Source organism: Syngnathus acus, chromosome 15, assembly GCF_901709675.1.
Source record: "Syngnathus acus chromosome 15, fSynAcu1.2, whole genome shotgun sequence".
NCBI classification, from domain to species: Eukaryota; Metazoa; Chordata; class Actinopteri; order Syngnathiformes; family Syngnathidae; genus Syngnathus; species Syngnathus acus.
Genome location: NC_051100.1, coordinates 457,127 through 485,124, shown reverse-complemented (window position 1 = coordinate 485,124; position 27,998 = coordinate 457,127). Strand labels below are relative to the sequence as shown.

The 27,998-nt window shown below is 47.7% G+C and overlaps 3 protein-coding genes across 14 annotated transcripts in view; 2 read left to right on the top strand and 1 right to left on the bottom strand.

Moving 5' to 3' along the window:
• The window catches only part of shtn1 (shootin 1), a 25,663-nt gene extending 1,808 nt beyond the window's left edge, over positions 1-23,855 (top strand). For 2 of the 7 annotated variants that reach the window (XM_037271381.1, XM_037271378.1), the window contains exons 3-16: positions 37-97; positions 1,573-1,667; positions 3,412-3,571; positions 3,682-3,779; positions 4,188-4,269; positions 4,387-4,481; positions 4,552-4,698; positions 5,268-5,421; positions 5,715-5,832; positions 5,915-5,994; positions 6,117-6,217; positions 6,540-6,590; positions 7,096-7,200; positions 13,201-13,373. In XM_037271381.1, coding sequence (XP_037127276.1) covers positions 37-97; positions 1,573-1,667; positions 3,412-3,571; positions 3,682-3,779; positions 4,188-4,269; positions 4,387-4,481; positions 4,552-4,698; positions 5,268-5,421; positions 5,715-5,832; positions 5,915-5,994; positions 6,117-6,217; positions 6,540-6,590; positions 7,096-7,200; positions 13,201-13,236 — 1,383 coding nt within the window. In that variant the 3' untranslated portion in view covers positions 13,237-13,373. Of the gene's footprint in view, positions 1-36; positions 98-1,572; positions 1,668-3,411; positions 3,572-3,681; positions 3,780-4,187; positions 4,270-4,386; positions 4,482-4,551; positions 4,699-5,267; positions 5,422-5,714; positions 5,833-5,914; positions 5,995-6,116; positions 6,218-6,539; positions 6,591-7,095; positions 7,313-13,200; positions 13,374-23,844 lie in introns of those variants that run through there. The other 5 variants (XR_005100370.1, XM_037271380.1, XM_037271379.1 and 2 more) reach the window with 5 other exon arrangements.
• On the bottom strand, positions 8,399-14,856 carry eno4 (enolase 4). Of its 2 annotated transcripts, XM_037271375.1 has the most exons (13): positions 14,626-14,856; positions 13,781-13,909; positions 13,503-13,687; positions 13,168-13,301; positions 12,895-13,061; positions 12,610-12,741; positions 11,992-12,060; positions 11,373-11,537; positions 11,140-11,265; positions 10,713-10,887; positions 10,345-10,406; positions 9,252-9,369; positions 8,399-8,829 (listed from the first exon to the last, which is right to left on the bottom strand). In XM_037271375.1, exons 1-13 carry the CDS (start codon positions 14,785-14,787, stop codon positions 8,735-8,737), a joined length of 1,719 nt encoding a protein of 572 aa, XP_037127270.1. In that variant the 5' UTR covers positions 14,788-14,856; the 3' UTR covers positions 8,399-8,734. The 2 variants fall into 2 exon arrangements, with proteins under 2 accessions (XP_037127270.1, XP_037127272.1); XM_037271377.1 differs by lacking the exons at positions 8,399-8,829; positions 9,252-9,369 and adding an exon at positions 10,224-10,245 and having other exon boundaries at positions 10,293-10,406.
• Positions 20,008-27,998, top strand: hspa12a (heat shock protein 12A). 5 transcript variants are annotated; one of them, XM_037271371.1, is made up of 13 exons: positions 20,008-20,261; positions 23,058-23,134; positions 23,214-23,344; positions 23,471-23,657; positions 23,755-23,859; positions 24,114-24,230; positions 25,050-25,224; positions 25,311-25,325; positions 25,607-25,696; positions 26,432-26,536; positions 26,626-26,884; positions 27,002-27,105; positions 27,200-27,998. In XM_037271371.1, exons 1-13 carry the CDS (start codon positions 20,231-20,233, stop codon positions 27,829-27,831), a joined length of 2,028 nt encoding a protein of 675 aa, XP_037127266.1. In that variant the 5' UTR covers positions 20,008-20,230; the 3' UTR covers positions 27,832-27,998. The 5 variants fall into 5 exon arrangements, with proteins under 5 accessions (XP_037127266.1, XP_037127265.1, XP_037127268.1 ...); XM_037271370.1 differs by having other exon boundaries at positions 25,604-25,696; XM_037271373.1 differs by lacking the exon at positions 25,311-25,325.

Sequence of the window (27,998 nt, the reverse complement as noted above, 5' to 3'; positions counted from 1 at the left end):
TTTTTTGCATGAAAACTGTATATCTGGCTCTCCTAGTGTAAGATACTGGAGGAGGAACGAGACGAGGCGATCAAGAAGCTCCGTGAATTTCAACAAGGTAAGTTCTTTTCAATACATACCCGCAGATTCTTTTGGAAAAGGCAAATGGCCTATTGATGAGCCGCCCGTGCTGCCTGTGTCCAAATTGATTGCATCAAAGAGCTAAGTAAGACGACAACGTCGGTACTTCCCCCAGCGAGAAACACGGAATCCGGTGACATTTGCAAGAAACAATGTTAGGGTTTGACAATGGCACCTGGAGCGCCCTTAACCAATTGCCCTCCCACTAACGAATTGTGCTTGAGCACAGGAGAAATGAAGTTCCAAGACCAGCTGCAATTTCTTCCCCCCGGTGACACCTAATTAAGATGGCCGCCGGGCGGGATGAAGCGACACGCATGAACTAACTCCCTGGGCCCGTCACGTCAATAGCACTTAGCTGCCTGCCTGCCATTGTGTTTCCCTTTGGGCGCAATCTCCCTGTCACGGCCGGCCACTCCAACAAATCTTCTGGCTCGGACCTAATGACGTGTTAATTATGATTACTGGTAGCCGTGGTAAACAAACAGCAGTGTAGAAGTGCTGAAAGTCAACGGGGCCCCCGCCGCCGCCGCCGCTGCCGCCGCATCAAATATGACAGTCTTAATTGTGAGTTTTGGCATGCCCATTATCCTCCATCTGTTTTCTTCTCTCTTTTTGTGTGTGTCCTTATTCATCGTCCTCTCTGGAAAGACAGTGATTAGCCACCCCTACGCCGACGGGCTGCATAATGGTATCAACAGAACAGTGAATTAAATTGTATCTGCAGCCACTGCGAGGCCGGGCCAGGCCAGGCCAGGCGAGCCTTGATGAGGGGGGCAGATGCCTTTGTGGTGTTATCATTATAACACAATGGTCATGTTGTCATCAACCTTGCCATCAGCAATTGAAAAGGCACGATTGTGTGTGTTGGGGATTTTTTGCGCCGTCCTCAGCGAGCCTGCCACCCCACCAGCCGTTTTGTTGTGAATAGGAGCAATTTTCTAAGAGCTATGAAATCACGTAATAGCTCCTAATATGCAGCTGCTTGGCACAGTCGGTCGGGCAGCCTCTATTAATGTGCGAGTCAAACATAATATGTGTTTTGGCTGGAGAATTGCTCCGTGCACGAGCACCCGCCAGATTTATTCCCATGAAAAACGTCTAGAGCTGTCATCGTCACAAACACAAACTCTTTGCTCTTTCGTTTATTTTTTGGGGGGGGGGGTTGGATCTCAACCTCTATTTGAAATTCTATCTTCAGTAAAGTGGTCTCAAAGCATTGGGCCTTTATGCAGAATCATTTGGGCAAAATGAATGGAAACGTTTGAAGCCAGTTTTGCTGCGCGCTCATGGTTTTTAAAATGATAGGTTTCGCGTTTTCTTGAATTGTTGTTTTTCAAAATACTAGCTTGGCCTGGATGTCATTGAGGACGGACGGACGGACAGACGCCTGGTTGATCAATTCATGTGCCTTTCTCTCTCTCTGTCTCTCTCTCTCTCTCTCTCTCTCAGTGTCAACAATGGTCATTGAGGAGATCAACGCCATTCAGGAGAAACTGGAGATTGAGAGGACGTGCAGAGAAAGCGCTGAGGCCCTGGCCTCCAAGGTGCACGTACACAACAGTTGATTTCAATGACTAGCGGCGCTAACTCAATGACTTATTATGATCGAGAATGACTACTAAATGCGGGAGGAGCGGATCACTCCTTTGTCAAGTAAATAGTCCGAGTCATTTGTCGACTTGACGCGACGAAAGCAAAAGCGCTCTGCGCCCACATAGCTCCGGTGTCCAAAATTGCATTCGATCCGTTCGATTGCGGAGTCCTTGCTAAAGCGTGAGTTGTTATTTGGGAGCGATGGAGCCTGAGCATAGTGCTTTGCCGCTCTTTCTGCTTGAACATATGACTGTCATCATTTCCCTTTCAATTCCTGGACAAAACCGGTTCAAGCAAAGTTGCAGGCTGTGGAAGAATGGAAAGTGAAGCCTTTCATTTTTATTTTCAAAGTTTCCAATCTCTACCGCAGTGATGCCCGATCCAAATTGGATTTAGCAAAGGGCAACGAAGCGATTGACCGTTGGCATTTTGCCGCATGAAAAGGTGACGTCGTTTTTGTGAAGAAACCAAAAGTTTGTTGTAAAGCATGGCTATGTCTGGCTTTATTCTCAATGTTCCTTTCGCCCATTCTACGTGTTATTCCACGCTGGATATTGTTTGAAAGCAAAAAAGCCCCTGTTGCTTTTCTCACTCGTTGGATGATCATTTGTGGCTGTTCTCTCCCATCTTTGTCTGTTTTTCTTTTCTGCAATTGACTTTTCTTTCCTCTGATAACACGGTTGCAAATTGCATTCATCGCCAGCATTTGCTTGCATTGCTTTTCTCTTTGGAATGGGCTTCATGGCGGTCCTGCTGATTGAACTTGCAATGTAATCAATCTGCAAATAGGAAAGAAATATGTGATGCCAATAAGTTAAAAGGCATCAAATGTGTCATCCCCCCATGCACCTGGTCATTGCTTTTGTGTTGCGTCCTGCCATTATGACTGATTGCAGGGCAAAAGGAAAGCAGAAAAAGCTCATCTGGCCTGTCACTTGTTTTGTTGCTTGATTTCCCTGATTGTCATCCAAAGTCAGTGGCAGGCACTTCACCCATCGGAAAATCTCAATATGACTTCCGTTATATATGTAAGGCGACGTCTTGGTCTTTCACTCTTGCAATTTATGTTGCGTGAAATGAAATGGGCGGTAAATGCGAACCTATCACTGCGGTAAACACGAGACGTGACAAAAAGACCCTTTCTTTCTTTCTTTCTTTCTTTCTTTCTTTCTTTCTTTCTTTCTTTCTTTCTTTCTTTCTTTCTTTCTTTCTTTCTTTCTTTCTTTCTTTCTTTCTTTCTTTCTCCCTGACTGATTAGTCATTGAGTTTTTACTTCCTAATAAGATGTTTCTTGAAGCCAAAGGCCTGCCATCAGTTCACCATCATTCCCAGGCCAAAATGTTCAAGGACACGTTTCCGAAAGTGGTTTCAAAGAAAATAGATTGTGTCATTTGTGACATTGTTGAGCTTGCAAAGGCCTCGTCCGATAGCGAGCTCTTAATGCTGTTCTGTCCATAGAGAATGAACAAACCCATCAAGGTCTTTTTCTCAACTGAAGAATTTGATGACATTTTGACGAGCAGCAAGTGTAAATGCGAATGTTATGACAACCGCCAGTTTAACACCACATTTGTATTTTTCAATCCTGAACTCACGCACACACGATGGAATGATGGATGATTAGTAGGGTTAGCTGGAGTGACTAGTTAGTGTTCTGCATCATCATTTGATGTTTTGTCTTTCTTTTGGCTGTAGTTGAACCATCAGAAGCACTCGTTGAAAAGGAAGAGCATGATGTTGCTGTCTCAACTCGGACCGGGGACCATCAGCCAGATCAACCTCGAGGATGAAGACGAAGGTGAGCAGCTGAATGCTGCCAACTGCTTGTCAAGCGTGTGCCAGTGCAAGATATTAGGTGCGGCGTTTCTCTCAAGATACACTTGTGAATATTTCCATGCCTCTTCTCTCTCTCTCTCTCTCTCCTGGATGTCCAGTCTGTCTAAATGATCATCTTTCTTCTTTCAGAGCTGCAAAGTCAATTGCAGTTGACACTGAGGGAGAAAAATCACCTTTGTGATAATCTTGCAATGCTGAAAGAACAACTGGAGGAAAGCAGGCAAGAGGTGAGTACTAGCCCAGCATTTCCTGCTTTGGCACCGATCTGGTTTCTGGTTGTTGTTGTTGTTGTTTTTTTTTTTACCTACCCTGCGTTATTTGCACGAAAACTCACTCAACTACTCTGGATGATCTGTAAACGGCTCCAGAATGTTTTGCTCAGCGCAGCAAAGGGTGCTGTCCATTGAGTTTGGGAATTCAATATCAAGCATTGCGAAGGCATCCATCACGCAAGTCCAATGCCAATGTTTGGTGTTCATTTGATCCTATTTTATTCATTCGGAGCTATTTGAACTTTCTTTTCCAATACTAGAACAAAGGACAAATGGATTGCCACCACAGTGCTAAGCAAGCGCGGTGCTCCTCAGCCTTCAGCTTGTTTGCTGGGAATCCCACTTTCTCTTTTCCATTTGCAGCTGCTGCAAGAAAAACATGCTAACAGCGTGTTAATGGCTGAGACGGTGCAGCAAAAGAAGCTTCTGAGAAAATATAACAGAGGTTAGAATGGGAGGCGATGAAATCCAAACCATTTGGGGGGGGGGGAATGTACGGTCTGGTAAATATGAACATGGCTCGTGTCAAATAAATCATACAATCAAAAATGTGGAAATTCAGTGTCAAGGTTTGCTGTGGAGGAATACCAAGCCCTACAGGACACCTTGAATCTGGAGCGGGACTTGAGAGAGGGGGCAGAGAACTTTGCCAGAGCAGTGAGTTATATTACAATGTCACTATTATGTATCATGGTAGATTCCTATTTCCAATTGGTGGTGCTTTCAGATGGTTGTTGAACAAAAGATGCTCAAGAGACACAGCCAGATCCTGATGCAGAGCACGACACCGAGCCATGCTCTACAGGAGGCACTCAGCCAGGTGACATCGCTGACCAAGGATTTGGAAAGCCTGAAGCACGAGCACCAGAGCCAGGTAGACCTGACACCACACTTGTCAGAGAGAGAGAGAGAGAGTGTGTGTGTGTGTGGGGGGGGGGGGGGGGGGGGGGGGTCTCCTTGATGTTCTGTTGTCAGATAAATAGATAGAATAACACAGCTAATACACAAACATGAGCGAGTGAAAAGATAACCTCAGAATTACGTTTTCGACATAAAGGAAAGCATTTAAGAAAAGGCCCGGTAATGAAGCTTGGCCTGGAACCAGCTCCCACCTCCCTCCCTTCCTCCCTAACCACTGGCTCTGATGTAAAACAATTAAAGCTGAGTGGGATCACTGACCTCTGCTGGTGATGAACAATTGGAAAAGGTTAGGGAAAAGCCATTGGCAACTGAATGTCAGCTGACATCTACCCAGCCAGGACGACTTAATTGCCACTGCAAGAGCTGCTCCAAAACATTTCAGTTTGGCACCCCCCCCAAGTGAACTAACACGGACTGGTGCTTAAAATGTATGTATGCTAAACACAATCACACTCGCTTCCTTATCAAGTTGTTTGTGCTGTGAAAGACAACACAAAAGGAAAAATGTTTGTGTGTGTTCAGATCAAGAAAGTGGAAGCGAAATTAAGTCGCTGCGAGGCGCTTAAGGAGCTGACGGCCTTGAAGTGTAAACTTGAGCTTGTGGAGGAGGAGAAGAAAGAGTACAGTGATGAGTGCTCCAAGGCCCAAGCAGAGGTCAAGGATCTGAGGTCCACAGGTAACAACACACAAGCATGAAAACAAGTTGCATTGACACTCTGCCATGGATGCATTTATTTGTTTGATTCTTTGCATTCCAGCGTTTCCTTGTGTCCTTTTTGATATGGTGGAAGGAGGCAACGTGCTTCTGTTTGCAATTTCTCTTTTGAACAAGGGTGCATCATCATCATCATCATCATCCTGCTGTTGATTCCAATGTCTTCAAGAAAGGGAACAAAGGGGAAGGGGTGTTTGCGAAAGGTCAACTCGAAATGATTATTCACTCAATCATTTTATCATTGGGTTGATCAGTTGACGAACTTCAAAAGAAACTGCAAACGGCTACCGATCCAGCACCTCTTCCAGTACCTGTATGTCCGCCGCCGCCGCCGCCACCACTTCCAACCTTGGCAGCCTTCAACCCACTCAGGTAAACTTTCCCATCCTTACTAGAATGAAATTGGAATGATGGATTGATCCAAAGGTGATGTTGATTTGTATGCTCTCCCTAGCTCCTTACTGTCATTAATCAGAAAGAGGCAAAACAGCAGTGACATTCCACTTGGGCTCCACAATTGTGCCCAGAGAGCAGGTACCAAAATTGCAGGCGGCTTGGCTTATCCATGACTCCCAACCTGGCAAAAGACAAAAAGACCTTTTTGTTGACCTGTCCTCCCACATAGAAAATAGCGTGCGCATGTGTGTGTTTTACAGAAGTGGACGTCAGGCAGCAAGCTGTGGAGGAAATGATGAACAGGATCAAGAATGGGGTTCAGCTTCGGCCCGTCAGCCAGAGAGCCAATAACCGGAGAAAGGTTCTAAATTCTTCAATGTTAGGGGACAAATAAAATACAGCATCCCTTAATGGGTATGCAGACTTCAAGGGATCTTGTCACGTATTCCTCGCTCGGCCCGCCACAATAATTGGGACCCGCTATGTATATGAAGTCATGGAAAATGGTCCATTATTGATGTCGGCTTGTAAGAGGCCTGCCTCTGTGCTCGCTCGCTCGCTCGCTCGCTCGCTCGGCTTTGTCATCTTCTTGTAATTGGAGGTGACTGAATGCATCGCATGAGAAATAATAAGTACAATATTTATGTTTTGCTTGTCTTTTCCCATTATTTTCCTTCTATCAGATGGAGAGGAAGCCGTCACATTCCGCCTTCCAGGAGCTTCGAGCCATCATGGTAATAGCCTTTGTCAAACCTTTGATTGTTTTCTCAGCAGTCCAACAACTTTCCACATTGGAAGGCAAAGGAGCCTGCCAATTTCCTCCTCATTCAACCTCTGTGGAGCGCAGAAACCCTCACGACTTTGGACAGTCCTAGCGACTCGAGTTTGCGCGGCTGAACGTTGAAGCGTAGAAGAAGAGCCACCGGCATAGCGGAAGAGCCACCGGCGTAGCGGACCCGCCACCGGCGTAGCGGACCCGCCACCGGCGTAGCGGACCCGCCACCGGCGTAGCCGACCCGCTACCGGCGTAGCCGACCCGCCACCGGCGTAGCGACCCGCCACCGGCGTAGCGGACCCGCTTGGCTCAATGTAGGCTAGAAAAATGTGCTCCGCGGAAATGAATGTGAAATATCAAGGCGCCATTGGACACCGGAACTTCCAGCTTGTGTGGCCTTTGGAGGATGCAGCCTAGTGCAGAAGAGGTCACTGCAACACATAATCCCGTATTTTGTCTTTCAGGGGAATTGTGACAGAAGCGTTCCTCCTCACCCGAAAATGGGATCATCGCCATCCCCAAATGACGAACTGCAGAAAGTCTTGCTGAGGCGGCGCGATGTACTGGAGGCAAGCTCCTAGGGTATTGTTGTATTTACACCACACACGACATGTATTTTAGTTTGGCTGAAATCACGTACACCTAACATCTGCCCTTGTCCGAGCAAATTCTTATGCGCTGGTGTCAGTTTTGCGGGAAGGAAGAAAATGACTTTGCATGAAAGCAGGGGCATAAACAGACTTGGAAATGAAAATCTTTCTGCTTATGGCTTCAATATAACCTCTGGTGAATATTCTTCCGCACATAGTTTCTTCATGTTTGCACACGTAGAGAGGATGCGTATTTGTATTCATTTTGGGTTCTTGTCTGTACAGCTGTTGCCAGGATTTTAAATACTTTTGATCCAACCAATTAGGGTTCTTTTGTCATGGTTGAATTGAAGGCCGTGCGAGTTATTAGTTATACAACGCTGGCTTTTGTCTTGTTTTCTCTCGACACCTGCCCAGCCAGATTTCCCAGACACTTCCCGGTCGGAAACCCGAGAACCCCGTGTCCTGTCCTGTCCTGTCCTGTCCGTCACTTATCGGACACTTTTGGTTATTAAGGTTTTAGGCTTGGTTTAGCGCTGAGGTGTAATTTCCAGCTTGCCGTCCCCTTCATGTGCACAGTGTGGAGGAAATGCCATTGTTGTTTTAAGTCGCCTCCTTTGCAAAGCAGATTCACCCTCAAAAGGCTTGAAAGGAAGCCAAATGCTGACTTGATTCAACAATAGTCCTTATCCAAACAGGAAGTCATCCATCCATCCATGAAGAAAGCAAAGCGCATATGGAGCTAGAATGAGCATTTGTCAATGATGTTGGGTGTTGGGTGACACACTTGAAGACAAGCAAAATGAGGGGGAAAAAAACAAGCGTGTATTGATTTGATCCCCCCCGCAAATTTCAAACTGCTGTTTTTGTTGTCCTCCTCACAGCTCAATTTGAACCCAGTTTGACTCCCGCGATTGGTCGCGCGTGCGTATGTGCGCGCTGGAACTCAAATTTGTTTGCGCCACACAACGGACGTGATGACATACGCCATATTGCGTCGTCGTCATCATCCAAACCATTGCGGCTCAATTTTCCCTCGGGCTTTTCAGAAAAGAATGACGGTGCCAGCCAGCCAGCCAGCCAGCCAGCCAGCCAGCCAGCCAGCCAGCCTGCCTGCCTGCCTGCCTGCCTGCCTGCCTGCCTGCCAGCCAGCCAGCCAGCCAGCCAGCCAGCCAGCCAGCCAGCCCTGAAGTCCAACGCAATCCATTCAAGGGCACCAGTCCACCAGTTGGGATTCAAAAGAAACAGGAAATCGAGTCATAGCAGTTATTCTGCCAGCCAGCAAACGATGTTGAAATGCAATTTGCTGCTACTGCAAGGAACTACGTACATGTCATTCTTAAGTGCCATAAAAGGCTTGAGAGAAGTTAACCATTGTGTAATAATAAGTACAGTATCAAATCAAACATGGGAGAGCTTCTCATTCGTGCTGTGGCTGTTCTCAAAAGTGACTGAGGGAAGCACAATCAATGTGCGACTTATATGCTGCCGTACAAACAGCTGATGCTCTCTTTCAGACTTCCTCCTCCTCCGCTTCTGCTTCTGCTTCCACTTGCGCTTCTGCTTCCGTTTCAATGAACAGTGGCAGGGAGTGTTGCTCTTTTGGGACTGTGGATGAGACAAATCATCAGATCATCAAAGTGAAAGGAAGGAACCTCTCGCTACCACGGAACTCATTTGGAGGACTTGGGAATCCTAGGACAACCCACGACATGTTGCATAAGCTTTTTCTGCTCCGGATGCTCTCGTAAAAACGTCCTCATTTTCTCTTCTTTGAAGTGTGTGTGTGTGTGTGTGTGTGTGTGTGTGTGCGAGGGAAGAATTTGCCCTGGCATGTCATTAGGCAGCCAATTAACACATCCAAAGTAAGAGATTTCATTTTTGCACACTTCCTCACACACTGGTTTCTTTCACACACGACAGGAGAGAGAGAGAGAGAGAGAGAGAGAGAGAGAGAGAGAGAGAGAGCGCGAGCGAGGGTGAAACTTCCTCTCTTGCTTTGGGCCTTTGTCAGAGAGAGCCAAGCATACCCAGGATCCCCTGTTGAGACAGCTCTTCCTCTATAGAAAGCAGCCTGTTGTATTTAGTCATCCTCTCGGCACTGGTCAGACCTCCCAGTTTGACATAGTCCAGGCCCAGACCCACAGCCTGAAAGAGAAAAAAAAAATACAAATCTGTCTGACGGCACCAAAGGAAGAGAGACAATTACGCTGTGTGTGCGTGTGTGTGTGTGTGTGTGTGGTCTCTTTCCTACTGCCTTTGGCATCAGAGGTGTAAACACTTTGATTGGCCTGTGCCATTGGTGTTCCCGCAGTTGAAAATGGAGTGTTTTTCTAAACACATCATCCATCCCATTTGTGTCTCAGCAGCCTCCGATCAAATGTATCGTATGCGGCTCGGCGGCCGCATTTCATGGCTGCATACAAAACCCACGTCGGAATGGGGTCAAAACAAAACGACCGGCGCAATCAAGACGTGGCGTGGAACTTCAAGTGGTCCACCTTGTTCGTAGACGTGCGAGAACAGCCAGCCGGTGGGGTGGCCGCATCTCGTGTGTGCCATATGGACAAAAGGATTCCATTTTGTTCTTTGCGCTTCTCAACAGCAATGAATAGAAAGACATCTCCATCTCAGCATCCAGGCATGCTGTGAATGGACTACGATTACAATTTGGAGGCTTTTCAGATTTCTACTGATTTTGAAGTTCATTCCACAGCTTGATTGATTGATTTTTTTCGTTTGTTTGAGCCATTCAGAGGTGACTTGCTCGTATGTTTCCCATGACTGCATAACGGAGAGTGCTTGAGCTTGAACTGATGGCCAGATGTTTGCGTGCAGAAATGTCAATGGGCTTTAGGTGCTACCTGTACTGCGTATTGAAGAAACAATCAAGTGAAACACATATCCCATGTTACGACGCCCCGATGGTGGCTCCTTTGCGTTCGATCATTACAATCCTTTGTGTTAGCTCATTAAAAGATGTGTCCCAGTTTGCAGAGCAAGTACGTACGGCTATCACCATTTCTCTCCGTATGGTCCCCGAGCGAGCGAGCGTGATGCAAAACGGGTACGGCGATGACATTAGCAAGTAAGCAGTTTTTAGAAGCTCCAAGCAGCACTCACTATGTCTGACAGAGAATCATCATCGCAGGACTCATTAGTTGCTTTCGCCAGTAGTACAGAACCTGTAAGAGACACGCACGCACGCACGCACGCAAACAAAAGTTAGCAGTGACAGCAATCCGACATGCCACAATAGCAACGTGGACTTCTTTTGGGGGGAACCGAAATCTTGAAATGATTTCAATTGAGGGCCCTGAACCTATCATCTATGAGTTTACATTTTGAAAGGAACGCATATTTGCTTGACTGATGCTGAGTAAATTGACTTTGAATTTGATTTGTGATCACTTTAAAATGAACGCTATTGTGCAGAAAGACACATCAGACAAAAGCCAAGTGACATGTTAAAAGGGCATGCATCTATCTACCTCGATGCTCCGATGCGATGCGGATCAAGTCGCTGACCGTCGTCTGGTTGGTGTGTTTTAAGAGATGACCTGTGACTCCAGGAAGGGGTGGAGCCTGTGCCTTGTGAGTGGCGTCAGAGAGCAGCACGCACGACTGTCCGATGGCATCGCTCAGTTTCTCCCACTGTTCTGTGTCCTTGCAAAGGCCAGAAAAGGATGACATTTGTCATATCTGCTCTACATCCATATGGCCATCGCCACCCTTTCTTTCATGAAGTGACCACTGAATGAAAGTCATCCCAATCAGTCTTACGTGGCCCAACAGAAAGCAAATATTTGGTTGGTTGCGGTACGCTTTGCGTTGGTTCATCGCTGCGCTGCAATCAAACGCTCAACGTGCGTTATTGAACATTGTTTCTATGAAAGCCAGATGGACGGACAGACATACCTCCCTCCTGAGTGGGTCGATTAAAGCCACCACTGCAGTGTACTTGCTTAGGAGGCTTTGATACATCCTTACGAGCTCGTCTGGAGACTTAAACGCTCCTGTTGCAATTTCATACTTTTGTTTCGTCTGTCAGCGAGCGAGAGAGAGAGGGAGAAAAGAGGCTCTCAGCATTTGTCGTCTTCGCCCCCTTGCTGTCTCCCTTTCCCCGTCATAAGCATGGATGACTGGCTTACGTAGTCCATGAGGTCGGGGCCAGCACAGTTCACTGCCAGATGGATCTCCGTTCCCAGTTCCAGCTCAAGGTTATTGCACGCTTCCGTAATCAGATCCAGTGCTTGTTCAGGACGATCAAAACTCACGGGCAGCACACCGTTGTCGCTCAAAATGGCCGCGGTGACCTCGAAGGCGACACAATCGACACTTTTTTTTTTTCTCTCTCTCTTCCTCCATCTCCACACGTATTGAAAATATCATTTGTACTAAAAACGGCATCATTTATTTGGATGTGTGGAGAAACATCTAGCTTTGTTGGACTGACACGAAATGAGTCTGAATGGAACAGTCGGCGGGGCGGGATTGCAAGGTTATGGCAGTTGAATGCGCCCGCCCGCCCGCCCGCCACTCACAATTTCCATTGTTAACCATTTCTGTATGGCATTATCAATGGTTGAATCATCTTTTCAACGCAAGTCCGGAAATTGAATGATTTGAAGAGTAGTTATGAACTTAATGCATATTGTATTTTTGCAGACAAAGGAATTCCACTCACATTAAACTTGTCAGACTATTGTTGAGAAAAATGCTCGGAAATTCTTCCACTCCTATTTATCAACAGACGAAAATGTCCCTCACCCCAGGCTTTGATGATTCACTCAATATTCTCATCATTTCCTTCTGTAGCTGTGTTGCCATTGTGATGATCTGCAAAAGGAGGTCACGCTTTAGTACGACTTGCGCAAATGCCTGAATCAAACAGTGAAAAACACAGAAAAACAGAGGATGTGCTCACGCATACGGGACCACGTGGAATTCAACAATAACAACTGGGGGGCTGGCTGGCTGGCTGGCTGGCTGGCAGTCATGCTTAGGACAGATGGCCCCATCTTGGTGGCATTTCGTCATTTGTGCAAAAGACTTCAAATGATACAATCAAAGCATTCCCATTTATATCTGCCTGCTGAACTTGCCAATTGGATGCCCATCTGTGCTTAAGCAAGAGGAGAAGCTCCTGAATGCTGCCCACATCAAAATGGGTGGACATGCCCAAACACGTTCATCCAACTGAGACATTTTTAAAAACGCTACATGGTGCTGAAAAAGGTCACATCATGGAAGGTCGACAGTTTGGATCCAACATCCAGGCAGGCAGGCAGCCAGCCGGCCGGCCAGCCGGCCAGCCAGACAGACAGACAGACAGCCTTTAATAGACAGCTAGGCAAAAGCAACAATGCGACTGCTCAGTAGGGCTACTTGTTTGACTTGTTGTCCTGCGTTGGGAATCAGTATGACCTCTTCCAGCAAGTTGAGCTTTCCAGGACACATCTTGCCACAGCTTAATAAAGTTACCAAGGAGACAGGTATGTGAAATGTGTCTTGATCATCCTGTACACACATATTGAAGAGAGTGCTTGAGTAAGCAGTCAGTCAGTCAGTCAGTCAGTCAGTCTATACTAGATGAGTGATTTTTTTGGGGATGCTGAACCTCCCGTGATGCCCTGGGCTCGCTCTCTGTCTCTCTCTCTCTCTCTCTCTCACCTCTGGGTCCTTCAGACTGCGGATGTATTTGTAGAGCGGACTGGCCTTTAGCTGAGCCCCGCTCTTGGCCACAGCAAGAGACAGTGAGCCAATGGCCAAGCACCCGGGGAGCACCGGTTCTGGTGGCTCTGCAGGACAAAATGGCTTCCCCAGATTGCCTTTTTTTTCTGTGGTGTCACAAAGACATCATGTTGGATCACAAATTTTGAAGGAATTGATTCCGCTCAAATATTCTGCCGTGTCCTGTCCGCTACAGCAAAAGGTGTCAATTACTTTTAGCATTCTTCTTGTCTTTCTTCTTTTCAGGTGGCGAAGACGGAATTTCCACCTCCTGTTCACTAGCAGAAAGAATCTCCTCCTTTTCCCTGTTTTCTTTCTCCTCCTGTTGGCGAGCCGCGAAGAAATCGCTGTGCAATGACCAGCAACATACTTTGATTGATGAAATTGACTTGTGCCAACAAAGAGTCACCCCAAGCGCTGTTTTGTTGTCGTTCCTTACTCGACTCTACTCAAGTGTATTGAACGGAAACTTTGGAAACAAGCACGCCTCCATCCATCCATCCATCCATCCATCCATCCATCCATCCATCCATCCATTTCAATTCCACCTGAGTTGCTGGTCAACTTGTGATTGGTCACAAGGGTTGTGTCCCTTCAGCAGTCTGTTCAGAGGTTCAACGATCCACTGAACAGCTGTGGCGACGTGACGCGCTCTCTCCTGGCTTTTTGCTCGCCACTCCGCCAAAGACTCGTTCTGCGGAAAGTGACTGGAGATGGCGGCCGAGGACATCCGCTAGACAAATCGCGTGGGTTATTTCCATGGCAAATCCGCTAGCCTCAAACAGCGACACGTCACTCCGTTGCGTATTTCTTGAGCGAGCGTTACCTTTTCTTGATTGCAGATGATGCAAAAGAGTTCAGCCTCAGCACATAGTTGCCCTTTTGAGTCATAGACCTCCTTTCCATTCAGTCTGCTGATGAATGGATGTGATGAGAGCCTTGTGAAATAATTTGCCTAGCGAGTCAGTGGTTGAAGAAAAACATGTTCAAATATACAGAATCTGGAATAGTATATCGTAAACAGAATGAATGTATACGGGTGGTTCTCCGAAAGTATGGGACGGGCAGATTTTCAAACGCTGACCCACTTCAATCTTTCCTTCCCTCTCCAATCAATCATGCACAGAGCAGTGTGGGAATGATGATTAAGGGGATGGGAAAAGGTTGATGTATTGGGGTTTGGGTTTCAAAAGCTTTGTGTATTGTGTAGCACAATGCCACACTCACGTTGGTTTGGCTGCGCATGGTGTCATAGAGTGGACACACAGCATGCATGCATGCATGCATGCATGCATTGCTTGACAAGTAAAAGCTCTCTTCTAATTGACTTGCAACACATCCATGCCCTCCAGCGGCCAACAAGAAACACTACGTGTTGGAACTTCCAATACAATGCTGTTTCAATCTCCAAATCATACAGATATCCTTTGTACTTGACTGATCTTCGTTTATTGCGGGTGGTTGTGGAAGGCAAATCCCGCGATAAATGAGGGATCACTGTCTTCCATGCAACGCTGCAGAGAAGTGAGCTCGATCACTTGTGCTGTCTTTTGTGCTGCTGAGTGTACATAAAACAGGCTTGGCTGCTTGACCACCGAGCAAATGGACGGAGAGAGAGACGGAGAGACGGATGGATAGACGGTAAATATCAGCAAGTAAAATTGGATGCACCAGGTAACCGTGGACGTCGTCGGGGTTCTGGAAGAAAAGTTCTCCCAAGGCTTTCTCAAGCTCCTCGGCTACTCTGTTGGCCCGGTAAAACTCCGCAGCTGCGTCTTTGATTTGGTGAAACTCCTGGTCTTCTTCCGAAAGGGAGTTGACGAAAGCAGACATTGTTGAGCGAGCTGTCTTATCGATCGTCCTCGCTGAAACGGCTGTTTTGCGTTACCATGGCAACGGAACGTTCGCGAGGGAGGGAGGCACCACGAGACAATGGCGGAAGTACAAGCCGAAACATCCATCATGTCAGGTAATGCAACCTGAAATACTTTGTTTGAGATCAAAGAACCAGTGAAGTAATGTCTCTCTCTCTCTCTCTCTCTCTCTCTCTCTCTCTCTCTCTCTCTCTCTCTCTCCCTCTCTCTCTCCCCCTTTTCCCTCCCTCTGTGACGCGCAATACATTGACTGCAGAAAACAAGCAAAATGCATCAAGTGTTCAAAATACGCGGATACGAAAATAGAATAAATGTCATTTCTGTCCGAAAAGCATGTATCCACTTCTGTGGGATTATTTCTCCCAATGTAGATTTTTCTTCTCTTTCTTTTCCGTCCAAGAAAATGGTGATAAATGCTTCTCGAGCAGCCTTGTGTTGGGATAAGTGTTCCATCGCTCATGAATATTTGTCAATATTCATTTGATTGCTATTGATTCATCTGCATCCATCGTGTAAGAAATTGGGTTGAAAACCAAACTGACTGGCAACAAAATAATAAAGATCAAGAATCGCGATGCAATTGCTCCACAAATTCAGATGAGACTGATGCGGATGGACATATTGGATTGTTCGAAGCCCTTCAAGTTGGAGGCCATTATTTACAAAGCGTTACAACTTCATTTGCGCAACATTTCAAACATGATTCACCGTCCATTTGCACACATTGAATACGGGCAACTGAGTCCAATTTAACAGTGCAAAATGATGAATCACTGTGTTCTCATCATGACAAAACGGGAACCAAAAGAGGGCAAAGAGAGAACAAGAATGAGCAACCATTTTTCATGCACTCAAGTCTTAAACTTACCTACTTAGTTGTCAGCACCCCTCGCTTGCCTTTGCCACATGCTATTTGCTTCTTTGCTTTGTTTGTTTTGACACACTCATAGTTCTGTCTTCATAAAAGAAAGACATACATCAACAAAACTGAAGGCAGTCATGATACAGGGCCGAATGGAATGCTGGAGCAACGCTTTGAGCAGAACCTTTGCAAGCATGAAAAGACCTCTTGAGATTTCAAATTACGGTGAGCTACAGCCTCCTCGTCGACATTCTCCTGGCAAATATAGCAGGCTCCAATAGGGCCATCATTGTCGTCTTGCTCTCTCTTTTTGTCGTCCACAGGACAGAAGGTTACAACAGCAGGGTGTCCAAACACTTAAAAAAAATTGCTGCTGCTGCTGCTGCTGCTGCAAGTGACATCAAAATGTAGCCAGGCCACTCTGGTCTAATTGACATAAATGGCACATGAAATTGGGCTGGATGAAAAGTGTCGCTCGCTAATTTATCACTGAAGAGTAACGCTGAATGTCTGTTTAAAGCCGCTCTGGTTTCCATTGTGTAAAGGAGAGGGGGTGGCATATTTCCGCTCGTCTTCCCTGTACACATCATTCCCTCAACGTAGTCCCCAAATCTTCCGGTTGCTGTGCGCGAGGCCGTGGAAAGAATCAAGCAATCGTATGAATTCGTCTGCTTCGGAAAGAAAGTTAGAACATTGAGCTGCCTTGTGGTCAGTCGCCATTTTGTGTCCGTCCTCCCATCGGCGTGAAAGTGACAGCGTTTGTTGACATCAACACGCAACGCACTCAAATGAATTGCCATTAGGCTGCATGTGACATTAAACAGCTTGTGTGGGCTCTGTGCAGGTCACAGCAATAAAAGTAGCCAGCCAGACAGCCAGACAGACAGACAGACAGACAGACAGACAGCCAGACAGCCAGACAGACAGACAGACAGACAGCCAGACAGACAGACAGACAGACAGACTCATTAGTGCATCCTTTTTCTCTTTCCCCACTAAAGAGCAGGGGAGCTTTTGCTTTTGCTTTTGCCTGCTCCGTCACCCTCACTAATTGCACCTAATTAAAATATCCCAGTCATGTTTTCAAACTTGGCCAGGTGTGCTTTCAATGGGGATATTGCTCCTCTTTAAACTGCTATCGGCAGAAGAATGGCTTTGCATGGGTGCTGGGACACAGCTCAATGTTACTGAATAACTAGTGGCTATATAGTGGCCCTTGGGGACTGAATCATTTCAAGGCTTCACGCTATATATGTTCTTTCTGTGTTTTCCTTTACGTTGTGCACATAGAAATTGGGACAAAGGGGCGTTTAGAGGATCGAAAAATGTGAATAACACCACGGCAGAATGGCTTCGTTAAAAAAACAACAACAACATTGTAAGTTAGTGGTATTCATTAGCATTGTTATAAAAGGTCATGTTTATTATATATAAACACTTTTAGGATCAACAACAAAAGATCGACTTGCTTTTCCAAATAGTGACAATGAAATGGAAAAGTTGGAATTCATTCCTTGAACCATTGTCCCGTGCACGCTGTTGTCATGAATGAATGAAATGATATGATGACATCACACGTCCACAAAGTGCCAAATGTGTCAATCCGGTCCACCAGCTGCGCCACCATTGTGAGCTGCTTTGACTAGAATTGGCTGTCCCGTTTTGTTTTTTTTCTCTCCCAAATTGGCAGGTGTGCTGAAAAGGCTCTGGCTCCGTCCGCTAAAATCGACTTGCAGCCAACGCCAAAATAGATGGAGCCCACGTGTTGAGTGTCACTGGCACTGAACGTACGCTGTCTCGTAGTGGAATAATGCACCAAAGCCATGAAATGGAGTTGTAGCTAGCTAATATCCTCAAATCAAAGGTAAGGAGTGGCCTAATGAGCCTGTCTTCTGCTCTTTGCGCTTGAGATGGCTTTTTGCCTCATCCCTTCATTTCCACGTGTTATACAATCATCCATCCTTGATGAGTTAAAAGCAAGGCGAGCCCAAAAATGAAAAGCCTACTTTTAAGGAAGCGTCTCCTGTGACTTCATTCTGGATGACATTTATGTATTAAGCATGGGTGCTCGCCAGAAAGACAATTATATCTAGATCAGCATACTCTCCATTTTACGATATAGCCTAGACCAGGGGTCACCAACCTTTCTTAAACCGAGAGCTACTTCCTGGGTACTGATTAAGGCAAAGGGCTCCCAGTTTGACGCACACTTCTGAAATAGCCAATTTGCTCAATTGGGCTTTCACTATGTTATTATTGTAATTGCCAGTTCACATGTATGTATGTGGCAGTCACAGTTATGTTTGAATGTGTCACTTTAAACACGGTTTGATGCTTGCAGGTATTGTTGTTGTTGTTTTTTTTAATCCTAGCTAGTAGGTGTGCAAATGCATTTGGTTTCACGTAGTACAATTCACCTTTGTCTCACAGTCAAGAGGTTCTTGGTTCTTCTGCAAAGTGTTTGTGTGTTTAGAGTTTTTTATTGATTATTGCGTCAACTCAAAATCCACATTTTGAAAAGACTTGCATGCCACAGTGGTTGGTCAAAGTGCGATTGAGGTGCCTGGCTGGCAACAGCAACTTGCAAGTATCACCTTGCGTCGGCAGAGGCCACTGTTTACAAAAGAACAAGTGACAAATAGAGGGCTCGTCACGCCATCGTGTATCCGCCCACTTTTTTGTCTGTCTGGCATGTTGCCCATTATAGCACATTTGCCAACCAAAAAAAACTTCACCCATGCATGCAGATTTGATTAGGTAGGCTAGGCACAAATAGGGTGGTGTCATGTACTCCAGGAACGTTTGGAAACCAGTCAGGATTCGGGGAAAACAGGACACAAGACGAGACAAGGACAATGACTGAAAGGAAGCAACAACTAAATACCCCAAAAACCGACGAGGCAAGTTGCAGCAACTAAATACACTAAAATCTGACGAGGGAACTTTCGCAGGGAACTGATGGCTTGATCGCCGCCACGAGAAGTCAATACAAAAAACGAATGAGACACACGTGACAAAACGTCAACCGAAAGCATGGATGTCTGTGGCAGGCAAGTCACTTTTTGGGAGGAATTTCACATCAACCCTGCCCAGCGTTTGACCTGCAAAGCGGGTCACTCGGGCCTCCGGCCCTTCATGCAAATAACCGCTAGACATTCTCACAAGCCAACCTCACTTGAGAAATATGCGGAGGACACCACTGTTGTTACTCAACTGGGATGAGTTGAAACATCTGGTGAAGTGGTGCAAGGTAAACAATTTGCTCATCCATGTTGACAAGACAAAGATCACTGTTGACTTTAGAAAATCTCCAGCCGGTCACAACCTTCTACTTATCAACGACACTGCGTTGGAAATTGGCAGCAGCCTTTGCGAATGAACCCGGATCCTGCGCACCACCTTCGTGCCTGCCTGCGTGGCTGCCTGCCTGCGTGGCTGCCTGCCTGCGTGGCTGCCTGCCTGCCTGCCTGCCTGCCTGCCTGCCTGCCTGCCTGCCTGCCTGCCTGCGTGGCTGCCTGCGTGGCTGCCTGCCTGCGTGGCTGCCTGCCTGCCTGCGTGGCTGCCTGCCTGCCTGCCTGCCTGCCTGCCTGCCTGGCTGCCTGCCTGCCTGCCTGCCTGGCTGGCTGCCTGTCTACCTGGCTGCCTGCGTGGCTGCCTGCGTGGCTGCCTGCGTGGCTGCCTGCCTGCCTGGCTGCCTGCCTGCCTGCGTGGCTGCCTGCCTGCCTGCGTGGTGAAAAAGCCACAAGAGCGCCTAGCTGCACTCCAGCCCGGATGAGGAGACTTTCCCCACTAGGACAACTTCCGAAAGAGCTGGCCCCCGGGCCTCGAGTTTGACACCTATGCCGTGGAGGAAACTCATTTCGGCCGCTCGTAGCCTATCCGGGCTCTTGTTCTTTCGGTCATTGTGTCATTGCCGAGGAAATGATTTTTCATGCTACACATCACTGACCATAAAAACCTAATGGGGCCCTCAACTACCATCCTAATTCATTGGGATCAACATATGCATGCATGCATGCATATGTGTGGAGGGAGGGCAGCAAAGCATGGTGCAGGGAGGGGGTCCTGCGCCAAACTGCGGCACCACCAGCAGCAGCAGCAGCAGCAGCAGCAGCACCACCACCAGCAGCAGCACCACCACCAGCAGCAGCAGCAGCAGCAGCAGCAGCAGCAGCAGCAGCAGCAGCAGCAGCAGCAGCAGCAGCAGCAGAGATTATTCCAGGCTCGGACAGCCGAGAATGTGATGGGCGGGGTTTTGAGTGCAGCCGCAGCAATGAGGGGTCCCAACATCCTCGGTGCTCCCTCCCTCCCTCCCTCCCACCCTCGCTCCCTCACGTCAGAGAGCAGGTCGTCCCTTTCCATTGCTCCATGTGCTTTATCTTCCCGACCACGGGACGTTGCAAGGGGAAGTGAAGTTGCAATTCCCCCCTCGCTCTTAGCTTTGTATGTGATTTGACCTCTGCTTGTGTTCTCCCCCTAAAACAAGACGATTGCTTGGTGTAGCTGCATCGGGGAGAAGCACGGGAAACTAGGAGGCTCGATGACGACGAAAGAAGACAACATTATAACAGGTAACGCACTTCGTATGGCGTGTGCGCGAATGCACTTGGTGCTTGAAAGTGCTTTAAGATGATTTGCTCTTGAAATCAATCCGTGGGAACTCCGGAAAGTGTTTTGGAGCAGAGCACACCGTAAGGTCGGTCGGTCGCGTTCGCCATTGCCTCATTGTGGAACTAACTGCAGTGTGCAGCGACCTCGCCTCGCTTCGCCTCGCCTCGCCTCGCCTCGCCCTGCCTCCTCCTTGACCAACCATCACTGCAGACAACATGGCGACATTCAAACTTAAGCATCCTTTTGCAGTTCACTTTGCCATCTTTTGTCATTTCCGACGCTTTCATAATGCCACTCGGCTGCTTGATAACGGTACTGAGCTGGATCACGGCCCATCCCACCAGAGTTGAGACACTGCAGCAAAAAAAAAAAAAAAAAAAAAGTCTGCACCATGTCAGGTAGCGCAGTGTTTCACGCTTGGCTGCAGCTGCGCTTGCTCACAACGCATCTCAAAGCTTGGCTATTTCACCTATTCGGAGCACTTTCATCAAATTAACAAAAGCAAAATACAGAACGCTGGTTCATTGCGAAGTGTGTGATGAAGAGCATTGTAGCTACTGTTAGCCTAAATGATCATGAAATGGGTGGCTTGCCGGATATGCATTCCGTAGTAGTCCACTTGAATTTGAATTACAGTCAATTCGTCTTCCCTGCTCCCATTAAAAAGACCCATTGCTACTTGATGATGTTTTCAGCTTGATATTGACTCTTTTGTACCCTGCCAAGCGGCTGGCAACCAGCTTGATGGTGCACCACATCTCTTCCATCACAGGCACCAGCTCACCTGCAAGCCAAGTGGTACAGAAAACGGGATTAAGATGCCTTTTGTTGAGTATCGTACTTGTATCTAGTTGAAACGGCCAACACTGCCATAAGCGATCTGGACCTTTCCCTCTCTCTCTCCCTCCATCAGCTGGAGAGGTGCCCTGCCCTGCCCTGCCCTGCCCTGCCCTGCCCTACTTTCTGTGATGCCAACCAACCCTGCCAGTCAGACCTATAGTGGAATCCTCTGTCATGCTACTGTTAGCTGTCATGCCCTGCCTGCCTGCCTGCCTGCAGTGTTTGTCAACTGGTGACCAAAATGAGCTCAGGCAGGCCTATGCTAACAAGGCATACTCACCATTTGAATGACTTCCATGAGTTGTTGTGGTTGTTATTTAGGCTTGAGACTGGCTTTGCAACTCTTCACATGAGAAGCAAATTTTGCACCGTCTTCCCTTCCCTCGCTATGCTAATAGTCGTGACCAGGAGGCTGCCTGCTCACTTGAACTATTTCACGTATGGCAGCAAGAGGGAGCCGTAGCTGTGGAGCCTTCTCTGCGCAAGAAGGTCTCACCCTCCGGGATTCCTGCTCTTCTACTACTCTCTTGTGAGCCTGTGTGATAATGCGTGACCTTGCAGTCTCAACTCCTACGTACTATGTGCAAAGAGTGTCATGGAGAAGGGAAAGGCAGTGAAAGCAAGCGAAGGGTGGCGTGGCGTGGCATGGCATGGCATGGCGTGGCATGGCAGCAGGCAGGACAACAGCATGGTTCAAGCTACCGAGTTTGTGCCAACCAGGCCTATTCTAACAGCCTTGAAATTAATCACAGAAATGAAATAAAACAAAATCATTTCGGTAGTCTTTATATCGTCCTTTTAAAATATTTGTGGAAAATGTATTTACGACGACCAGACCATGTTAGTGGCGTACAATCAAGCTTCAGCGATAACGCTCCATCCCTTTTCTGATCTGCTTCTCCTTTCGAGCATTTTCAGACAAATGGCACCAAAGAGAAACGGGATCATTTGTGAGTGCCACTGCACCCTTTTGACGAATCACTGGCTCAAGTGAAATCAGAAGCCGGAATGACTACTTGTCATCGACCACAGACTACATGCAGGAAGCAGTGCAAGCAAGAGGAATGGGATTCATCAAATTGAATGCAACCAATAGGACGCTTTTTGTTGGCAAGATGCATCATAGTGCTTAGGTCTGCGTAGAAAGCCTTGCTGCCCATGACCATTCCCTACTGTCCTCCTGTCGATACGTATAGTATAATCCGCGTGATACACTTTTGGACTCCCCTTCAGGTAAGAGTCAAAGTCAATCGTGTATTTCTGCAGTCGATTTCATTTTGGGGAGGTTGTCAAGGTGATTTGGGGACTCGAAAATTGGATTGTGGGTGTAGCCACAGGTGGTCCGTAATTCGCCTCTCTAATTGCTAGCCAAAGTGTCTTATGGGACTTGAGAGCACTCATCTTCTCCATAGGGGTGGGAAAAATGAGTGCGCTGGCTGGCTGGCTGGCTGGCTGGCTGGCTGGCTGGCTGGTTCCATAAAAGGGTTGGATAACATGAGAACGTCATGCTGCGAGACAATTCGACAACATGCTTCGAATAAGTCCGACAAATTGATTATTATTGTGTGCGTTCACACAACACTAAAAAGTGGAGGCTATTAAGACAGACAAATACAACTAATGGTACACAAATGGAGACACGCTTTCTTTCATTCAATTCAAATGTCAAGTCATTTTGAAAAAGACTTTTACTGAATGGACAAGGTGTTGAAAGGTTACAAAAAGCACCATGAACTGCTCGTATTTCTATCACATTTTCTTTTTTTATCTCGGGTGATGTCTTGTAACACTTTGGAGGGACCTTTGGTTCAATACGGAGCTGTATGAGGGCAGGGACCTTTGACGTTCCACTCCATCTTATTCTTAGATGATGAAAGTTGAGATGGTATCCATGCGTCCTTTTTGTCTTTCTCCAGATGAAATGGCGAACCCATCTCCGGCAAAGAGCATTGGCGACCCTGGAATCACACCGCTGTCTCCTACACATATTCAGGCAATTCTTCTGCACTGGTTGCGAATGCGCCTGCTACGAGCTGGGCTAACACGCGTCCCTTTCGATTGTGCGGCGGCAGAATGACGCCGAGCAGGTTCCGTCGGGAATGGCCTTTGCGGTGGTGGTGGTGGTGGCCATTGACTTTGGCACAACGTCCAGCGGCTACGCTTACGCCTTCACTAAGGAGCCCGAGTGCATTCACACCATGAGGTATGTTGATCGTTTGAGTTTCCAACCATGAATTTCCTCGCGGTCTCAGACATGGACAGAAAGAGGAAAAAGTCAAGACTACGTTCATGGCGGCGCATCTTGTGTATGTGATGATTTTCACCCCAGGCGATGGGAGGGTGGTGATCCTGGAGTGTCCAACCAGAAGACACCAACCACAATCTTGCTGACCCCAGACAGAAAGTTTCACAGTTTTGGCTACGCAGCCCGTGACTTTTACCATGACCTGGAGCCCAGTGAGTCCAAGCACTGGCTCTACCTGGAGAAATTCAAAATGAAACTCCATACCACAGCGGTAAGAAGCGTGCTCACAGACCCCAGGAAATCCATCCCTGTAAAAGTGACCTTTACTTTGTGTGTGTGTGTGTGTGTGTCATCATCCCCACAAACAGAATCTGTCCGTCAACACAGATCTCCAGGCAGCCAACGGGAAGCGCGTGAAAGCTTTGGACATCTTTGCCTATGCGCTGGCTTTCTTTAAGGAGCAAGCGCTCAAGGTGATGAGGATCAGCGTTGCTGTATTTGCAGACATGATTTCTTACTTAAACTGAGAGTGCACCTCGGAATACCTATTGCGTTCTCAACAAAAGGCCAAAACGTTGACGTTGTAGGGAGGGAGAAAAAAACGAACGAACGAGCGAGCGAGCGAGCGACCCGCTACATACAAATGCGACCGAGACGCATGCGTACGTACTGTATATGGAAGTAGTCCATCCGTATTTGACAGGCGTGTTTGCTCTTCGCCTCGCAGGAACTGAGCGACCAGACAGGTGGCGACTTTGACAATAATGATGTCCGATGGGTCATCACCGTTCCTGCCATCTGGAAAATGCCTGCAAAGCAATTCATGAGGGAAGCTGCTTATAAGGTGGGCTCTGAATTCCATTTCAAACATGCAAACGTATGCAATGGAGAAACGCCGACGCGTGCTTTCCAGGGTCGAGGTGGGACGAGAGAGACGTTGCACGTGGTGCTACGCTACTGGTCGTGAGCATATTTTGGTTCTCCTAATGCCCCATCTTCCAGACGCTCATGAGCGTTGGTTCTACTTTATCGCTCGGATACGAGCAGTTGGCTGCACTGCGTTGCATCTGGAAGTCGCTCGGTCTTTGTGTTTCGACATCACGGTGTGCCGTTGTCCTTTTGTTGCACTTGCATGTTTCCTGTGTGTGGTGAAAAAGGAAGCGGGATGTGGATGATTTCATGGGTGCAGACACAGGAAGGAAAAGGCAGGGCTTGGAGCGCTTATCAGCCATGTGTCTGGAGGGAGGCAGCGTGGTGGCGGCGTGAGCTGAATGTGAGAGAGAAAGGGAGCAGTGGATGGGTTGGGCATCTGCAGTGACTCAGCATTGGCACTGAGTGAGTGAGCTTGCTTCCGTCATCGAGGAGGGAGGGAGGATCCATCCAATAGTCAGTCCGTCTCCCGGGGCCATGACGTCATCCGCAGCCCGTCCGCCGTTTATAGACTAGCCAACCCCTCGGACGTAATTGGATGGTCCTGATTCTTTGAAGGAGTGCACTTTGAAATAACTTCACGGCTTCTATGGATTTACATATCTGGAGAAGCCTAAAAACAGGCCTCTGTTCTGTTCATGCTTTATTCCTGACCTAATATTGTTGGATTGGTTTCCATCTGCAGTGCAATGTTATTCCAAGATGATTTTTCCTTCATTTGTCCTTTCGGTAGTCCGGTCTGGTGCCCCGTGACAACCCGGAGCAACTGATCATTGCCCTGGAACCCGAGGCGGCGTCCATCTACTGCCGGAAGCTCCGCCTTCACCAGATGGTGGATTTGAGTAACCACACCGCCGCTCCGAACGGCTGCAGTCCCACAGACAATGTTGCCAGTACAATGACCCAAGGTAAGTCATCTTTTCCAATCACACAAAGTCTTTCTTTCCTGCGACTTACATTTTTCTGCTCTGCTGTATCGTTCGTTCTCCTGTAGCTTCTCCGGGCCACGGTAAACAAAGCTTCATTTTACATTCCGATAGCTGCATGGAAAATCAAGTACATACGTACATGTATGCCTTTTGTGTATGGAAATAAATTCTCATCTAATTGAAAGCAAGGCTAAATAGTTGTTGCTTTGTTCAATGCTCTGTTGTGTTCTTTTTCAACGAATGTTTCATGCGCTGCCTCTGAGCCAAGCCAACATGTCTTTGGTGCTGGCTTCGCAAAGCAGAGCTTGGCATTGCGTTCCTTATCACACTCACACAAACTCTTTTTCCCGTTAACAAGCAGCCAACAAGGAGCATGTTCGGCGCAACCGGCAAAGTCGCACCTTCTTGGTGGAAAATGTCATAGGGGAGATTTGGTCGGAGCTGGAAGAAGGTAGCGTCCTTTTCACCTGCCTGTTTCTTCTGCTTCTGCTTGCGACTAACTCTTGCTCTTTCCTCTGATGCAGTCCTTCCTACCTTAGCATTTAGATTAACCAACCAGTTCTATTCCCAAGATGTTCTGAAAATCAGTGAAGTGTATTTTCCAAACTGCAGCTTCAACAATGATGCCCTTACTTCATTTCTTTTTATGGCTGAGCAACGCCACTAATGTACGTTCAGCCATGAGCCCTCATCAATCAAGTGTGAGAACAAAGGGGTGTGTGTCCAAATTCTCCCAAAGTCAGGAAGTGGTGCCAGCACGCCCGTTTTATGTGGAATATACGTATACGTAGACACAAGCCACTTTTTTACAATTACAGTACAGTGGTCCCCTAGGGCCCTCGGTTTGCTTTTGTGCAAATTGCCATACTGAATGTCTATCCAGGTTTTTCCCTGATGGATTTCAGTGGGCGTCACTTGTACACATACATCGATTTGGGATCCTATTGGCCCATCCATCCCTCCATCCATCCATCCATCCATCCATCCATCCATCCATCCATCCATCCATCCATCCATCCATCCATCCCGTGTGAATATTGTATGTGACATTTGGGAATAGAATCCAACCCCTATGAAGGATACAAGTTCATGCATGTGGGTGAAATCATTTACAGGAATCATCTCATCATGTTGGATCTCTCCAAACACTCAGTTTTTTTTTTTTTTTTTTTTTTTTTACACGCAGGTGACCGATATGTGGTGGTGGACTGTGGAGGCGGGACAGTGGACCTGACTGTCCATCAGATCCGTCTCCCAGAAGGACATCTGAAAGAGCTGTACAAAGCTTCTGGTAACTTTTTTTTTTTTTTTTTTTCCTGACTACTTCTCTGCACGTTTTTCTTTTGGCTTTTCACTCAGCTCACCGGTTTTCCACATCAGGCGGACCGTACGGCTCTCTGGGGATCGACTATGAATTTGAGAAGCTGCTGTGTCAGATCTTTGGCCAGGACTTCATTGACCAGTTCAAAATCAAGCGGCCAGCCGCTTGGGTGGACCTCATGATTGCCTTTGAATCACGGAAGCGGGCGGCGGCACCGGGCAGGGCCAACCCGCTCAATATTAACTTGCCCTTCTCCTTCATCGACTACTACAAGAAGTTCAGGGGCCACAGTGTGGAACATGCGCTGCGCAAAAGCAAGTAAGTGAGTGGGCTGGCCAAAAAGTTTGGGATTCGGTCCATTCCCTTCCGAATCCATCGTCTTAGCCGTGACGTCATCAAAGCTGGTTTCATGATAACCCACCCTTTTCTCGCCAGTGTGGATTTTGTTAAATGGTCATCGCAGGGCATGCTGAGGATGAGTCCCGAGGCCATGAATTCCCTTTTCAAGCCCACCGTCGACCACATCATTCAACATCTCAGTAAGATACACTTTTACGGGTCACATACGTAGGAGCCGGAAACCAGGATGATGCGTCGTACGAATAAAGCGATTTGATTTGGCGTCCCCCGCAGATGAGCTCTTTGAGAAACCCGAGGTGAGCGACATCAAGTTCCTTTTCCTAGTGGGAGGTTTCGCCGAGTCGGCTCTGCTGCAGCAGGCCGTCCAGAACATGCTTCAGGGCCGCAGTCGCATAATTATCCCCCACGATGTCGGTCTGACCATCCTGAAGGGCGCCGTGCTGTTCGGTTTAGACCCCAGCATCATCAAAGTCCGCCGCTCGCCACTTACCTACGGCGTGGGCGTCCTCAATCGTTTTGTGGAGGGCAAGCATCCTCCCGACAAGCTGCTGGTGAAGGACGGCACGCGCTGGTGCACGGACGTTTTCGACACCTTCATCGCCGCCGACCAGTCGGTCGCGCTGGGCGAGATGGTCAAGCGTAGCTACACGCCGGCCAAGCCCTCGCAGCAAATTATCGTCATCCACGTCTACTGCGCCGAGAAGGAGAAGGTGGCCTTCATCAGCGAGTCCGGCGTCAAGAAGTGCGGCTCTCTACGCTTAGACGTGAGCGGCACGGAAAGCGCCGCCCCGCGCCGCGAGATCCAGACGCTCATGCAGTTTGGCGACACCGAGATTCGGGCCGTGGCGGTGGACGTGTCCACCGGGCGCACAGTCAAGGCCAGTATTGACTTCCTCAGCCATTAAGGAAGGAGGCAGAAAATGGCCACGTCCGTCGTACATGTACTAAATTGAGGCTTCCAGACTTTTGGCCCTACCCGTATAGTCATAGCAATTCAGGCCAGTCGTTTAAGCAATTTCAATGTACTCTTTATGCCTGATCTCTTATTAGCCGACGCAACATGTCAAAGACA

Excerpts from the sequence above, each read along its gene's own strand:
- eno4 (XM_037271375.1), bottom strand. The coding sequence starts at position 14,787 with ATGTCTGCTTTCGTCAACTCCCTTTCGGAAGAAGACCAGGAGTTTCAC. Across the intron at positions 13,062-13,167 it reads AGACAAGAAGAATGCTAAAA|AAAAAAAAGGCAATCTGGGG; the intron begins GTAATTGACACC and ends GTGACACCACAG. Across the intron at positions 10,407-10,712 it reads CATCGCATCGGAGCATCGAG|GTTCTGTACTACTGGCGAAA; the intron begins GTAGATAGATGC and ends TGTCTCTTACAG.
- hspa12a (XM_037271370.1), top strand. The coding sequence starts at position 20,231 with ATGACGACGAAAGAAGACAACATTATAACAG. Across the intron at positions 20,262-23,057 it reads AGAAGACAACATTATAACAG|ATGAAATGGCGAACCCATCT; the intron begins GTAACGCACTTC and ends GTCTTTCTCCAG. Across the intron at positions 23,345-23,470 it reads GAGTGCATTCACACCATGAG|GCGATGGGAGGGTGGTGATC; the intron begins GTATGTTGATCG and ends TTTTCACCCCAG.